The sequence below is a fragment of the Danio aesculapii genome, chromosome 5, assembly GCF_903798145.1.
Source record: "Danio aesculapii chromosome 5, fDanAes4.1, whole genome shotgun sequence".
In the NCBI taxonomy this organism is placed as follows: domain Eukaryota; kingdom Metazoa; phylum Chordata; class Actinopteri; order Cypriniformes; family Danionidae; genus Danio; species Danio aesculapii.
Genome location: NC_079439.1, coordinates 26,887,838 through 26,902,580, shown reverse-complemented (window position 1 = coordinate 26,902,580; position 14,743 = coordinate 26,887,838). Strand labels below are relative to the sequence as shown.

Here is a 14,743-nt window from a genome sequence, read left to right as displayed (position 1 = left end):
TGGCATGCTGACTGCCATGCCAGTGCAAAACAATATAGGCAAATGGCAGGGGGGTTACTTAAGTAATTATTAAAGTGAAAAGAGATATAATCTGACTAATAAACTATGTTTAATATGTGTGTCTATGACCTCTGTAAGATGTTTAGCAAATTAATTCAGCGAAGATTAAGTTATTCTCTTGTCAAAGGATAAGTGTCTGAATCCATGTAAAATGCTACAGTTTTGATAATGGTGCTGATTCAACTGGAGTCTTCAACATTTCAGTAGGGGTATAGATTTATTTTCATATTTTTTATACATATTTATTTGATATTAGTTCCCCCCTTTCATTTATCAAGGTGCCTGATTAAAACCAGGAAACAAATTACCGACTGTCTCTGCAGCCACTGTTTTCTTTTTGGCAACGTTGTCAGTGAAACGCTTGTTTAATAGGGGAAGGAGGAAAGTATTCAACGCCCAACTGCAGCGCAACAGTTCAGCGGGTGTTGCTAGGTGTGGTTCTGTGAGTATAAATACAGCTCAAATCTTTTCTCCTCCTCGCTTGCTGTGTATTCGCTCTTGGTAAGTGGGGATTCTCTGTTTATTACCCTTCATTTAATAGCCAGCGTTGTCAGTTTGTTTAAAAGATATAGAATTGTTGCATAGTTATGACAGAGTTGTTTTTATTTACTGAAAAAGGATATGCAAATGAGAAAATATTGCTAAAGAAAGTTATGCTACAATGTTACGCAATACTGTACATTTCAAGACGTTTTTTTTGCACACTTTAATCTCTAAACCTCGGCTTTATTAACTGTTTTGTTATTCTCAGTAGCTCTTCAAATGTGTGACTGATGCTTGTCAGACTTTACTGTGCTTTTTGTTACTCATGTACTTCCTATAAACTTTTATAAGATTATTATTCTCTTTAAAAGTGTAGTTCTGTGATTAGTTTTCCTATTCATTTTTTATATGTATTTTGCCATATTCTAATACATATTCCAATAGGTTTAGCTGTTGAGTTCCAGTTGTCAACATGTCCTTCGTCAGTTCATTTCTCGAGCAGCTTGCCTATCAGGGCATGCAAGAGAGCACAGTACAAGACATCACAGTAAGTTTGCTTCAACTTTCTGGAAAATCTGAGCAGAACCAGACTGAATGAGTCAGCGATAGGAATGTACACCACTCCCCATTTTAACCACGTTCATCCTGTTCACCATGCAAGAGCTTCGTTATTTTTTATTTTTCCTTTCTAATATTTGTTTCTTGGTCTTTTTATTGAATCTGATTATTTAACTAGTATACTGTGAATGAGGAAGTAAAGGTTGTTTTTTTAAAAAATCATCTAGTGTCTATCATGTCTTTAGGAGGGACAAGGAACAGTGAAGCCCTATGCTCAGTTTAACGCAGCTGCAGATGCAGCCGTCCTGGACAAAGCTATCAAAGCAAAAGGTATATGTATCTATATGAATTCTGAAAAGTGTTCGTATATATAGATGATTGCTCTATTGACAGTCAATTTTGCTCTCAGGTGTGGATGAGCCCACAATCATTGATACACTGGTCCACAGGAGCAATGCCCAGCGCCAGCAAATTAAGGCTGCTTACCAGCAAGCCACTAGCAAGGTATCGTATTTTCTGCACCTGAAATGAACACAATATTACTTTCCATATTCTCGCTCATTTAACCTGTCCTCCTTCATGCAGCCTCTAGATGTCGCTCTGAAAAGTGCCCTGAAAGGTGAGCTTGAAGATGTGGTTCTGGGTCTGCTGATGACTCCAGCTCAGTATGATGCCTTCCAACTCAAATATGCCATGAAGGTAATATTATATTTGAAAATTAATAGAACTGTGCTGAAACGTTGTTTAAGAAATTGGTTCTGCGATTGTGAGATATTCAAAATGAATCACTATTATCACATGAATCAGTTCTAGCTTACGTTTTAACAGTAGTTGCCGCTGTATGCTTTACAAACAACCATGCTCTTCTGACCTCCGATTGCTTACACATACCTAAAAAGTTAGGAAAGGTTTACGTTATTACAAAAGTGTTCACAGTGAGCTGTGTTTACGTTCATCTTCTGATTATAAAAGAAAACTTACTTGACTCAGCTGAATGCATCATCGCTCTTCATCATGAGAATTTGAGTGTATGGTTAAAAACTAGCCTAGAGTGCCATCTGTTGTTAAAAACTAAGCTCAATCAATCCAAGAGAGAATCACACTATATTTTGATTTGATATTATTATTATCAATTTTCCACAGCTCTGGAATTTAAATATGACTTCACTTTTTTTTACTCTATCTACATATATAACTGCTATTTTTTTCATCTCCAGGGTGTTGGCACAGATGAAGATACTCTTATTGAGATTTTGGCTTCCAGGACCAATAAAGAGATCAGAGATATTAAACAGGTTTACAAACAAGGTGAGTGTTTAAACAATATTATGAGCCAGTAATCCTTTAAAGATGTTTGTGTCTTGTTACAGGGCACACATTCAGCAGAATTGGCCCAAACACACTTAAGAATAAAGGTTCTTTTTCAGCATTCACGATTACATAAAGATTCTTTAAAACTTAAGGAACCTTTGCAATCTGAAAAAAGTGTCACAATAAGAAATAAACAGTCCTTTTAAAGTAATTGTTCACACAAAAGAATAATTGAACAATGTTGGAAGCCAGCAGCCATTGACATCCATAGTAGTAAACACTTTGTGGAAGTCTGTTACATGTTTCCAACATTCTTCAGAATATCTTCTTTTGTGTTCAAGAGAAGTGAAGGGTAAGTAAACAATGACCTTTTTTTGAAGAATTGATACATTTATAGTTGGAGGTTCTTTGGGATCCCTGACATTAACTTCAGAGTGAAAACCCTCTTTTGAAAGTAATCCTGTTCACACCTGCATGAAAGTTGCTAGTAATCCTGAAGATCTTGTTTTGTTGGTTCAGGTTTGTGTAATTATTGTTGGAACCAAAGTCTGAAGGAGCAGAATAGGACAGCTCCTGGTTTTTTATTGGTTCCGTATTTTTAAAATGAATATATGACTTTCATTTATAGATTATAAAAAGGACCTGGAGGCAGATATCAAGTCTGATACAAGTGGAGACTTCAGGAATGCCCTGCTTTCCCTCTGCAAGGTTGACTTTTCTTAAATAAGATGATCTGTTTTAGATTACTCTGGTAGAATTTCTCAATTCTGCTTCTCCCAGTATTGCATATTTTGGATGCCTTCCATATCAGACACATTGCATTCTGCAAGTAAAGTGATTCGTGACTTGAATCAGCACAAAGCTCTATTGCTCAACCTTTTATTTGAATTGACAGGCTACCAGAAGTGAGGACAAGATTGTGCAAGATGACTTGGCCGACAAAGACGCAAGGGTAATTAATTACATACTATATTATAGGTCCGGGTTCCCAAGGGTCATTAATTTTCTGCAATATCATGGAATTTTGAAATACTTTCCAATTATCAAAATGTGTTTTTGTTTGTTTGTTTGTTTTATTTGTTTTTAAGGTAAGGTTGTTTTTCACTGCTATTTTCATTTTTAAACTGGCATTTAACCTGTTAAACTGGCTGTACGTGTTGATATACTGTCTGTAGCTGTTTTTTTTTTTTGTCTGCTAAGTGCTCAATCAGTCCCTCCTGCATTTTGTGGGGAAAATTTATGATTAGTGGGGCCTAAAATGGGGGGTCTTTTCTTAAATTTGAGGAAATATTTTTGCCATTTCTTGTTGTGGCTGAATGAATGTTGTGATAATATCACGAGATGCTTCTAAAACAAGTCACAAAAATACACACTTCGTAATAAAGGTACAAAATCTGTCACTGGGGTGGTACCTTTTCAAAAGGTACACTTTTGTACCATACAGGTAAACATTAGTACCTTTAGGGTCCACTTTCGTACTTTTAAGATGAACTTTTGTACCTTTAAGGTTCACTTTTGTACCTTTTTAAGTATTATGAGGTACACATTTGGACCTGCTAGGAACAAAAATGTTCCTTTTGAAAAGGTACCACCCCCACATTTTGTGCCTTTATTTCTGAGAGTATATGGAGGAGTGTGTGTGTGTGTTCACAGTATCACCCACTGGATGATCACTTTCTTTATGCAAATTTAATAATATTTAATATAAAACAATGTGTTTCCTGGCTGGCCAAATTATGCAGTATATCTGCACCAATTACAAAAATTGCAAGCTCATCTGAATTTTGCACCATTTCTTGATTTTGCTTTAAAGTCAGGGAGTTTTGAGAACCCTGATAGGATATTGTTGGTTGTTGTACATACATCTGTGTTGACCTCTCACTCTGTCTGTAGGCCTTGTATGAAGCAGGAGAGAAGAGAAAAGGCACAGACTGTTCAGTGTTCATTGACATACTCACTTCACGCAATGGTCCTCATCTGAGGAAAGGTATGGTTGACCTCAATCTATACTACAACCAAGTGCAGCTGTCTTCCAATGCCCTTTGCTAATTATAATAATGTATTGTGTTTCTTTTATATTTAGTTTTCCAGCAGTACACCAAGTACAGTAAAGTGGACGTCGCCAAAGCCATTGATCTGGAGTTAAAGGGTGATATTGAGAGCTGCTTGGTTGCTGTTGGTAAGACTCTGAAACCTTCATGAGTGTCTGTATTATTAAATATAAATAATAGTGAAATAAAGTTTACTGCAAACTTCTGGCAGCAGACACTTAGATGTACTGTACCTTTCAAGTCTTAAATACTTTATTATAGTATGAGAAGAATGCTTTTTCATGTTTACTTTTTACTGTAAGCTGCAATTAACAGGAATGTAATTTGTAAGGCAGAGCTCTAAGCAATGAAACAGAAACCAAAGTCTTTGAATGATGTTTTGAATGACAGAAATATTTTCATGCTTTCCTATGAGTGACTTGTCATCTGTTTCAACAGTGAAATGTGTTGCAAACAAACCTGCTTTCTTTGCTGAGAAACTGAATCTAGCAATGAAGGCAAGTGTAATTTTATAATTCAATTTCTGTTACTTGAGTTAAACTTTTAAAATAACAGCTGATAATCTGCCAGTATCATTGAGTTTGACTTTATTTTCACAGGGCTCTGGTTACAGAGGCAAGATCTTGACCAGGATATTGGTGAGCCGCTCTGAGATTGACTTGGCCAAAATCAAGCAAGAGTATCAGAGCAAGTATGGCAAGAGCCTCTACCAGGATGTCCAGGTAATTATGTCTCATTAGACATTTTGTTTTGTTACACATTATTCTCCTCAATATATAAACTCAAAAAATAGCAAGTGTTATTATATGATCTTGCCTGTGAATATTATGTGAAAGATTGTGCTTGTTTGTTTTAGGATGACACCAAAGGAGATTATGAGACAATCCTGCTAGCATTGTGTGGAAATTAATTTGTGCCAAAAATAAATGCATACAGACGAAGATCCACCAGATATCAGTATATGAAATGAAAACCCAGTACAGTACAAGCAAATACTGTATAACAAAATGAAAAACTGTTTTGATAAATAAAGATTTATAAGAAAGAATGTATGTGTGTGTGTCTGTAAATTGTGTATATGTTTATAATGTGAGATGTAAAAAAATATATGTAATAAATGCTCTGCAACATGGTTTATAAACACCTGCATTACATAGAAAAGTATTACCATACTTTACTCTCTTAATATTCATAAGATTGTAATTAAAAGCGTGTCCAATCTTTATTCATGTTTTTGTTTCCTATCGCAAAATTTGCTGGATAATGTTATCTCACCCGTCAATATTATTTTAGATACTTTTTGAAATGTGTTGCACATTTAAAAGAACAACACTTAGATTTATATACAGTTGAAGGCAGAATTATTAGCCCCCCTGTTTATTTTTTCCCCATTTTCTGTTTAATGGAGAGAAGATTATTTCCAACACGTTTCTCAATCTAATAGTTTTAATTACTCATTTCTAATAACTGATTTCTTTTATCTTTGCCATCATGACAGTAAATAATATTTGACTAGATATTTTTTCAAGATACTTCTATACAGCTTAAAGTGACATTTAAAGGCTTAACTAGGTTAATAAGCTTAACTAGGCAAGTTAGGGTAATTAGGCACGTTATTATATAACGATGTTTTGTTCTGTAGACCTTCGAAAAAAATAAAAAACTTAAAGGGTCTATTAATTTTGACCTTAAAATGGATTTAAAAAAATTTAAAACTGCTTTTACTCTAGCCGATATAAAACAAATAAGACTTTCTCCAGAAGAAAAAATATATTCAGACATACTGTGAAAATTTCTTTGCTCTGTTAAACATAATTTGGGAAATATTTAAAAGAGAGAAAAAAAAATTCAAAGGGGGGCTAATAATTCTGACTTCAACTGTATATACTGTACATAAAGTAGGAATTACATTACAAATTTGAAGCATGGGGTTTTTCAAAATGCATGAATAAATCTTTAATTTAGATTTTCAGATTGCTACATTATATATGTGTGTTTTATTAGACAATCACATTTTTCCCACATTTTAATTCATGCCAAATTGGAACATTTCAGTCAAATGTAGGAAGTAGGGTCCATCATGAACTGACTGTAAATAAAATAGTGTGTATTAGTACAAGCTCTTACATAAACATGTTTGGCTGGCACAGTAGGAATGTAAGGGAAGAGATTTTGACTATATGAGCAATTTCAGAGTTACGGATGTGACGTTTGCAGTATAAACACAAAATAAAGAAAATATATGTTAACATTACATTGACATATCTCTTTATATTTTCGAAATCTACTTACCACAGAGTTATGGGATCAGGAAAATGTCAATCTTTAAACATTTTTTATATTTTAAATGGGGAAAATAATCATGCGTTTTGGATGTGACCAAAAAAGTTTGCAAGTTTACAGCATAGCCTACTTTGTATAATGTAAAATTCTATGAATTAAACTGCACAACCCAAAAGAAACAATGTTAATCAAAGGGATAAAAGTCGGCTCAGTATAGAACAAACATGATTGATTTGATTTGAAATGTTTGCATTTATGAGGAAAAGCATTGTTATGGATGTGACACCTCTCCGTTATGGATGTTACAGATGTGAAATTGCCGCTTATGTTACTTTGGCGAATCAAATATAATTGAAAACATTGACAGAAACAGTTCTGAGTAGTTTTAAAGTCCTGTAAAATACTTGCTTACACAATAAAATGCATAAACGCATTTATTATTTTGGTAAAAACTTTTTTTTCTCTGGAGAAAAAAGAATACATCATAATACAATGTCATGTCCACAGGAACCTCGTCTTTCTATCATTTTTGCTTTTGGCTGCAGTACAGTTTTTATTGACTGGTGGCGCTGTTGATTTGTTGGCTGTGAACGCTGTCAATAGCTTCATGCTGATTGGTTAAAGTAGTCTATTACGTCACGCGCTCCCGCGGAAGTACCGAGTTGGAAAATAGAGGTTATGCTGCATCGAGCACCGCGGGTGAAGGAGATTTACATGTAAATACAGTAAGGCATTTGCTGTACTTCATTTGTGTAATTTATTCATTGTAACATATATAATTTTAATAGTTTGCTATCCTAGAAAAGATCCCCTCAACTAGAACATATGTTGTTGACAGTAATGGAATGTTTATGACAATGAAATCGTTCTTGTGCTTAATGAGTGTTATTATTATCTTTAGTTTCTGGATTTTCAGAATGCTTAAAGAAGACTTTGAAGGATATCATTCAGGATATCATCATTTCATTAGTTATTTCATATATATCCACCTGTGATATTATGTTATGAATGAATGATGTGAAATGAATGAACCACTGTGTGTTATTGCAGACAAACCCATTGTTTTGACCAAGAACAAGTCAGCTTTGTTCTATTCTGACACATTCAGACATTGAGACGTCTAAAATACGTATAAAAATTAAATGCTTATTTTATTACACATACTCTGCTCAGCAAAAATGAGTACATCCCATTTTGAAAATGAATATTTTTATCCATGACTCAGTGAATATGGATAATATATATTGGTGCATTTGAACAGAATCATTAAACAGATATATTTATTAAAATAATATTTTATTCACTGAACATCTATAGAAATTGAAAGATAATGCATTTAAATTCATGCAGAAAATTGCATTTTTTTACAAAGTTTTGCTATTTTTGAAAATTTTATTTAATATTTTTCTGTAACATAAATTTGGACTACTAATTTTTACTGTAATGTATATGCACAAATATAATATTGTGAAGCATCTTATAGAAATTCTTAATTTAAATGAGATATTTGTGGGGGGTGTACTCATATATGCTAAGCTCTGTATGTGTCTGTTGATGTCAGTTACCATACATAAATGTTGTTTGTATTATTAATTTGTATTATTATTAGTATTATTCGACTTAAACTCCACCAAACCTTCCAGTTTAATTCGTACAGTTGAAGTCAGAATTATTAGCCCTTCTGTAATTTTCAAATTCTTTTTCAAACATTTCACAAGTGATGATTTAGGTGGAGAAGATTCTTTCCCAACACAATTTAAACATAATAAATAACAAATTTATATGAACTATTTTAGTTTGTCTTTGCTTAATAACAGTAAATAATATTTTAATTCATTCATCTTTATTTCCATAGCGCTTTTACAATGTAGATTGAGAAGTTCTAGTAAATTGAAGCTGTGTCAGTCAGTTTTCAGAGTTGAAGTTCAGATTAATTCAGTTCAGTGTGGTTTAATTTTCACTGCTGAAAGTCCAAACACTGAAGAGCAAATCCATTGATGCACAGCCCCACAAGTCCCAAACCAAGCAAGCCAGTGGCGAGGATCAAAACTTCACCAATTGACGAAGTGAAGAAAAAAAAAACCTAAAGAGAAACCTGGCTTAGTTGGGCATGAACATTTCTCCTCTGGCCTAACTTCTTGTGCAGAGCTGCAGTCTAGGCGCCAGGGGCTGGAGAACACTGGACTTCCATTTTACTTTTTATTTTACAAAATAACAGTATTCAGCTTGAAGTGTATTTTAATGGCTTAACTTAGGTTTTTTAGGCAAGTTATTGAATAACAGTGGTTTGTTCTGTATCAAATCAAAAAAACTAAAAACTCCCCCAAAAATTATATATCGTAAGGGGAGGTAATAATATTAATCTTAATTTAGCCAATCTAAAAGAAATAATGCTTTCTCCAGAAAAACAGAAGGAATTACAAGAAATACTGTGGAAAAAAAATCTGTGCTTTCTTAAACATCACTTGGGAAATTAACTAATAAAAATTTCACTGGAAGGCTAATAATATCACCTTCTACAATATACTCAAAATGTTTTACAGTGGAGTTTTGTTCATATCTCATTGTTCATATCCCATCCTGGTTTATAACATTTTTTTGTTCCTTACAGTATGGTGAAAAGTCATTTGTTTTTAGCTGTTCTTAGTTTTTTTATGTTGGAGTGGAAATAAGATCTCTATAAAAACCTTTAATAAGCCATCAACATGAATTTTGTTTTTTTGAATTTTGAAAGTACAATAAATTAAATTCATTTTATTGGGCAAGCATTTGTGTGCTGCATGCAAAGGTTGTTTATCAAATCAGATGGGACCTTACTATATTCATCCATAATCTAAATCTATCTAAATACTAATGCAGGAAGACAAGAAGAAAATGCCTACAGCCAATAAAAATAATAATTTCTGCTGGACTTTCAGTCATTTGTGATGTAAAGGTTTGCACCTTTACATCGTTTTTTTTTATTTATTTAGCTGAGGAAGATATATTTTTATGAGCTTTATTTTAATATGATCATTACATACATTTTTAAATGTGATATAATAGCGTTTTTGCAAGGTATTTTGTAAGAAATATCATTATCGCAACACCCATCAACAATATCGCATGTCACACATTTTCTCAGTATAGTGCAGCTCTACTATTAAATCAATATGGAGGTAACTTTCCAGTAGGGCTGGGCGATTTGACCTAAAATCAAAATCACGATTAATTGAACATTTTAATTCGGTTACGATTAATGAACGATTATTTCAATTGGGCTGCCTGATATTGCAAAAAGAATTATCATGATATCTTGTTTCAAATCATTCGATATTGATAATTATTGAATATTTTTAACAATACATTTAGGAATATTAGGATTTTATATTTAATCACTTTTTTTATTTACCAACATCACTAAGGCAAATAGTTTTAATAGTTAAAACCAAAAATATTTTACTACATATCACATCTCTTGATAATAAAATAAACATAAGTGTAAAAGAGACTCTTAAACTTGATAAATAAAATGTTACAAAGTGTGCGCAATGGTAAAGCGTGAATACTGAACAATCAAAGCAATCTTTAAAGTAAATCAACATCTATAAGGTGTGAATAATAATGATACAGAAAACCTCAAACTCTGTCAACAAAACAAATTATGATAATCAAATTTGAGCTTTCAAGTAAAAGAACTAACCATCATTATTCAAATACATACTGCAACATTACAAATTGTGAAGTTGAATGACTATGTTACTCCTACGCTAAAAAAGCCACGCTAAAAAGTCACATGTGCGCCCCTTGCACAACATGTGCACCTCGCTTCCATTAGGCTTTGTGCAAGTCGCGCGCCTCCATTGGAAATGATAAACTTATACCCTAGGCTTATTGGCATTGCTTCCAAGGTACGTGCTCAGCAGCCACATTTTAATAAAACTATAGCGCTTCATACTGATTTTTTTTAATCGATATGGACAATAGTGTTCCGTCAATAAATATCGATACCCATTTTATCACCCAGCCTTAACTTAATTTATTTATTTAATTTTTTTTGCCTTCATAGTTTACTGACAGGTTTTGTACAGTAAATATGCTCGCATATTACAAGTCTGGGATTTTTGAATGAAGGGTGCATTACTTGATTTTAAAATAATTGAAAGAAACACACACTTTATTTTCTATGAACATCAGTGTTGAACAACTGACATTAAAACACACATTGCCTGAAAATAACAGTCACTTTTTTTCTTATAAAACAGCGGAAATTAATAACTTGCACTTTTGGGAAAAAAAATAATTGTTTTCAATGTTTTTCATGTTAAAAGTAGAAAATAAACAGTATCACTTCTAAATAAAATAATCATGTAAATACAATAATCCTGTGTATCCTGTAAATAATACTTTAAACAGTGCATTTTTTGCATCTTCTGTAAACAAATATTTTAATGTAAATAATAGTTTTATTGGAATAGAAATATGCCGCCTCAATGCATCTCTGGCGCAGCTTCCAATCATTGTTGAATGTAGTGCAAACATGTGACGTGTAATTTTTTAAGAGGTGGTATTTGCGATCGCACGAAACCCTATCAGTGCATTCCACACAGAAGTATAAATCAACCTTAACAGAGCGGGGTCACAGGATTCCACAGGAGGTAGGGAAAGTAATTTTAAAAATTGACCTGGAAAAAATTTTATCAATTATAGGTTCTGAATGTTGATTTCGATTACTTTTCGATTAATCACCCAACCCTACTTTCCAAATCCATATCATTTAGTCACAATTCGGTTACGATTAATGAACAATTATTTCAATTGGGCTGCCCAATATTGCAAAAAAAAAAATCATCACGATATCTTGTTTCAAATCATTCGATATAGATAATTATTGAATATTTTTAACAATACATTTAGGAATATTAGGATTTTATATTTAATCACTTTTTTTTTTAAATTTACCAACATCACTAAGGCAAATAGTTGTAATAGTTAAAACCAAAAATATTTTACTAAATATCTCATCTCTTGATGGCAGCTTCCAATCATTGTTGAATGTAGTGCAAACATGTGACGTGTAGTTTTTTAAGAGGTGGTATATGCGATCGCACGAAACCCTACCCGTGCATTCGACGCAGAAATATAAATCAACCTTAATAGAGCGGGGTTACATGACTCCACAGGAGGTAGGGAAAGTCATTTTAAAAATTGACCTGGAAAAAATTTGATCAATTATAGGTTCTGAATTTCGATTACTTTTCGATTAATCACCCAACCCTACTTTCCAAATCCATTACCATTCACTCAACTTGTGTCTCTTACAGAGTACAGCCATGAGCTGAGGCTCCCCAAACCGGCCTTTCTCCATGATGAACGACAAGCTGGTGTTCCTGGGTCTGCTGTACTTCATCCAGGGCATTCCTTATGGCCTGCAGTCATCCCTGCTCCCAGTTTACCTGCGTGGTGCTGGTCACTCCCTCACCCGCATCAGCCTCACCAAAATCCTCTACTTCCCCTGGGTGCTCAAAGTCCTCTGGGCCCCCCTGGTGGACCGGACAGGCACCAAACGCTGCTGGTTGGTGGGCACAGTTGCGGGTTTGGCCATGACCTGTTTGTTAAGTGCCACCATCTCACCTGATGTTCAATACATGAGTGTCGCAGGCTCTTTGCTTGCAATGAATGTGCTGGCATCTGTACAGGACATAGCGGCGGATGGAGCTGCAGTTCGGCTGCTCAGGGGGCAGGGAGAGGTTGGTCTGGGTAACACGGTGCAGGTGGTGGGCTATAAAGCCGGGTCTGTGTTTGCTGGAGGGGGGCTCCTGGCTGTGATTGATGTTGCAGGCTGGGGATGGATGTTCGCTCTGCTGGCCTGCGTTTACGGTGGCGTCGCTTTGTTCGTTTGGGGAGCCCCGGTGTTGGATGGAGAGCCGGCGCGGGGACAGGGAGAAGGACGGAGAGGGTCAAAGGATGTCATGCAGCCCTGGAAGGTGTGGAAGAAGCTGTTGTCCGTGCCAGGAACACCATGGACGATGTTCTACGTCCTCACGTACAAGTTAGGTAAGATGTTTGGGATAATTCAACATCAATTGAGATTTTGGAGATGATAACAATTACATTTTGGTGAATAATTTGACACATGCCTACTGTTTTGTAATTGTTTATCAGATTTACACTATTTTCAAAGACAAACATTTAAAATTGCAACCACAACAAAAATAACAATAATAACAACTAGATATTTGAGGTTATATAGACCATTTTGAGGGATGTAAACATAAGCAATGGTCCTAACGTATTTCCTGTTCTACATTTTTAATTTCTATAGCTTCCAAGAATCCAAAAAGGTCCACATATTGATAAATAATGTTATGATGTCTGTTTAATGTTAAGTCATGATTGAATTGCCTCTTGTTACAGTTATAAAATAGTTTGATGACAAGCAGGATATGCTCATGGGCCAGTGACATGACCACATTGAAATGGTCTATAGACATAGTAGTTGTTTATATACATACATTTTCAGAAAATAAAATAAACTGAATTAAATATTATAGAACAAAACAAACATTAAAACAGTTAACAAACACTTTCAGAATAAATCAAGAGAACATGAACATTTTCAAATGGTCACACACACACACACACACACACGCACACACACGCACACACACACACACACACACACACACACACACACGCACACACACACACACACACACGCACGCACACACACACACACACACACTTATTCATCTTCACTAAACTATTTATACTATACTATAAGGAGAAAATGTACAAACAAACAAAAAAACAAATACTATTTCAATGTTATATAGAGTATATCTTTATATACATAAGTTTTGTGAAAAAAATCCTTTATACTATAAAACAAACATTAAAATATTTAACTTACACTCAACTGATAAATCAAGAGAAAATGAGTGGTCTTTTAGTTGGTCTCTTAGTGGTCACAGGCACAAACACTTATTCATCTTCACTTTAAGCATCACAACTGTAAAAGTGTAATGCATCTTTACATTTTTTGTCCCGTGCAGTCTTTTGTAAAAACAAAAAAGAAAATCTGAATAATAATGATTTTTTTCTCATTCAGTGTAACATGAAGCAAAAATAATTTATATACCAAAACATCTTATCAGTGTTTTCACTTATATATTTATATACTTTATTAAGTTCAGTTCAGAATAACTTTGCGGTTTGATTTCAACAAAAATATTTTGTTGAATATTTGCACATATTGTATTTTCAGGAAAGGTTATGAAACATTCGATTTTTTTAACTTGCATTTGCTACGTTTTCTAATATGCTATACACTTTTTCAGAACAGTGAAATGACAGAACATTATATATTTTTGAAAAACTAATTTCCTTTTGTAATTCTGTAAAAAAAACTGATCAGGGCAGTTAGCCAACTAAGGTTGCAAGTTCCGTCTTTACTAACATAATTCATTGATTTGGCATTTCCCAAATCCGTCTTTCCATCGAACATTTGCAAACTGCGTTGCAAACCTTTACGCATGCAACTACACCTCTGAAGCTGTAGTTAGAAACATAGTTTACAATTGCGCTCCTTTCACAGAAAAAAAGAAATAAACAATACTCTACATAATAATAATAATTCATCATCATGATTAATATTATTATTAAATTAGGATTTAAATTTTTTTTTATAAATACTAAATATTAAATTTAATTTCTTAATAAATAGCCTCATTATTTATTTATTTAGATGATTTATATATGATATTAGAATACGTGTTAGCTTTTGTAAGTGATTTTGTGTTTAAGAATAGAATATATAATGTTCTCAATATTTGTAAAGAACACAGGCTCTATATTTGCCATTTACATATATGTCAATTAATATGGAAAACGAGTGCATGTTTTTACCAAAACTAACATTGTATTATTTTCCCAAACGATGCGTCGTAATGTGATAGGTCAGCCGCGAGTTACAGTACGTCGTTGTTTGGGAAACGCACCCCAGATTGTGGATGTTT

The 14,743-nt window shown here is 33.8% G+C and overlaps 2 protein-coding genes across 3 annotated transcripts in view; both read left to right on the top strand.

Annotated features, from left to right (window-relative positions):
- The first annotated feature begins 456 nt into the window (after positions 1 to 456).
- Positions 457 to 5,511, top strand: anxa1a (annexin A1a). Its single transcript, XM_056457774.1, has 13 exons — positions 457 to 561; positions 988 to 1,090; positions 1,347 to 1,431; positions 1,511 to 1,605; positions 1,687 to 1,800; positions 2,319 to 2,409; positions 3,041 to 3,120; positions 3,308 to 3,364; positions 4,306 to 4,399; positions 4,496 to 4,591; positions 4,902 to 4,960; positions 5,063 to 5,185; positions 5,320 to 5,511. The coding sequence occupies exons 2-13, from the start codon at positions 1,016 to 1,018 to the stop codon at positions 5,371 to 5,373; spliced, it is 1,023 nt and encodes a 340-aa protein (XP_056313749.1). The 5' UTR covers positions 457 to 561; positions 988 to 1,015; the 3' UTR covers positions 5,374 to 5,511.
- A 1,874-nt stretch (positions 5,512 to 7,385) lies between these two features.
- The window catches only part of mfsd3 (major facilitator superfamily domain containing 3), a 48,516-nt gene continuing 41,158 nt past the window's right edge, over positions 7,386 to 14,743 (top strand). The window contains exons 1-2 of one of the 2 annotated variants that reach the window (XM_056457771.1): positions 7,386 to 7,471; positions 12,050 to 12,782. In XM_056457771.1, coding sequence (XP_056313746.1) covers positions 12,092 to 12,782 — 691 coding nt within the window. In that variant the 5' untranslated portion in view covers positions 7,386 to 7,471; positions 12,050 to 12,091. The remainder of the gene's footprint in view (positions 7,472 to 12,049; positions 12,783 to 14,743) is intronic. The other variant, XM_056457772.1, reaches the window with a different exon arrangement.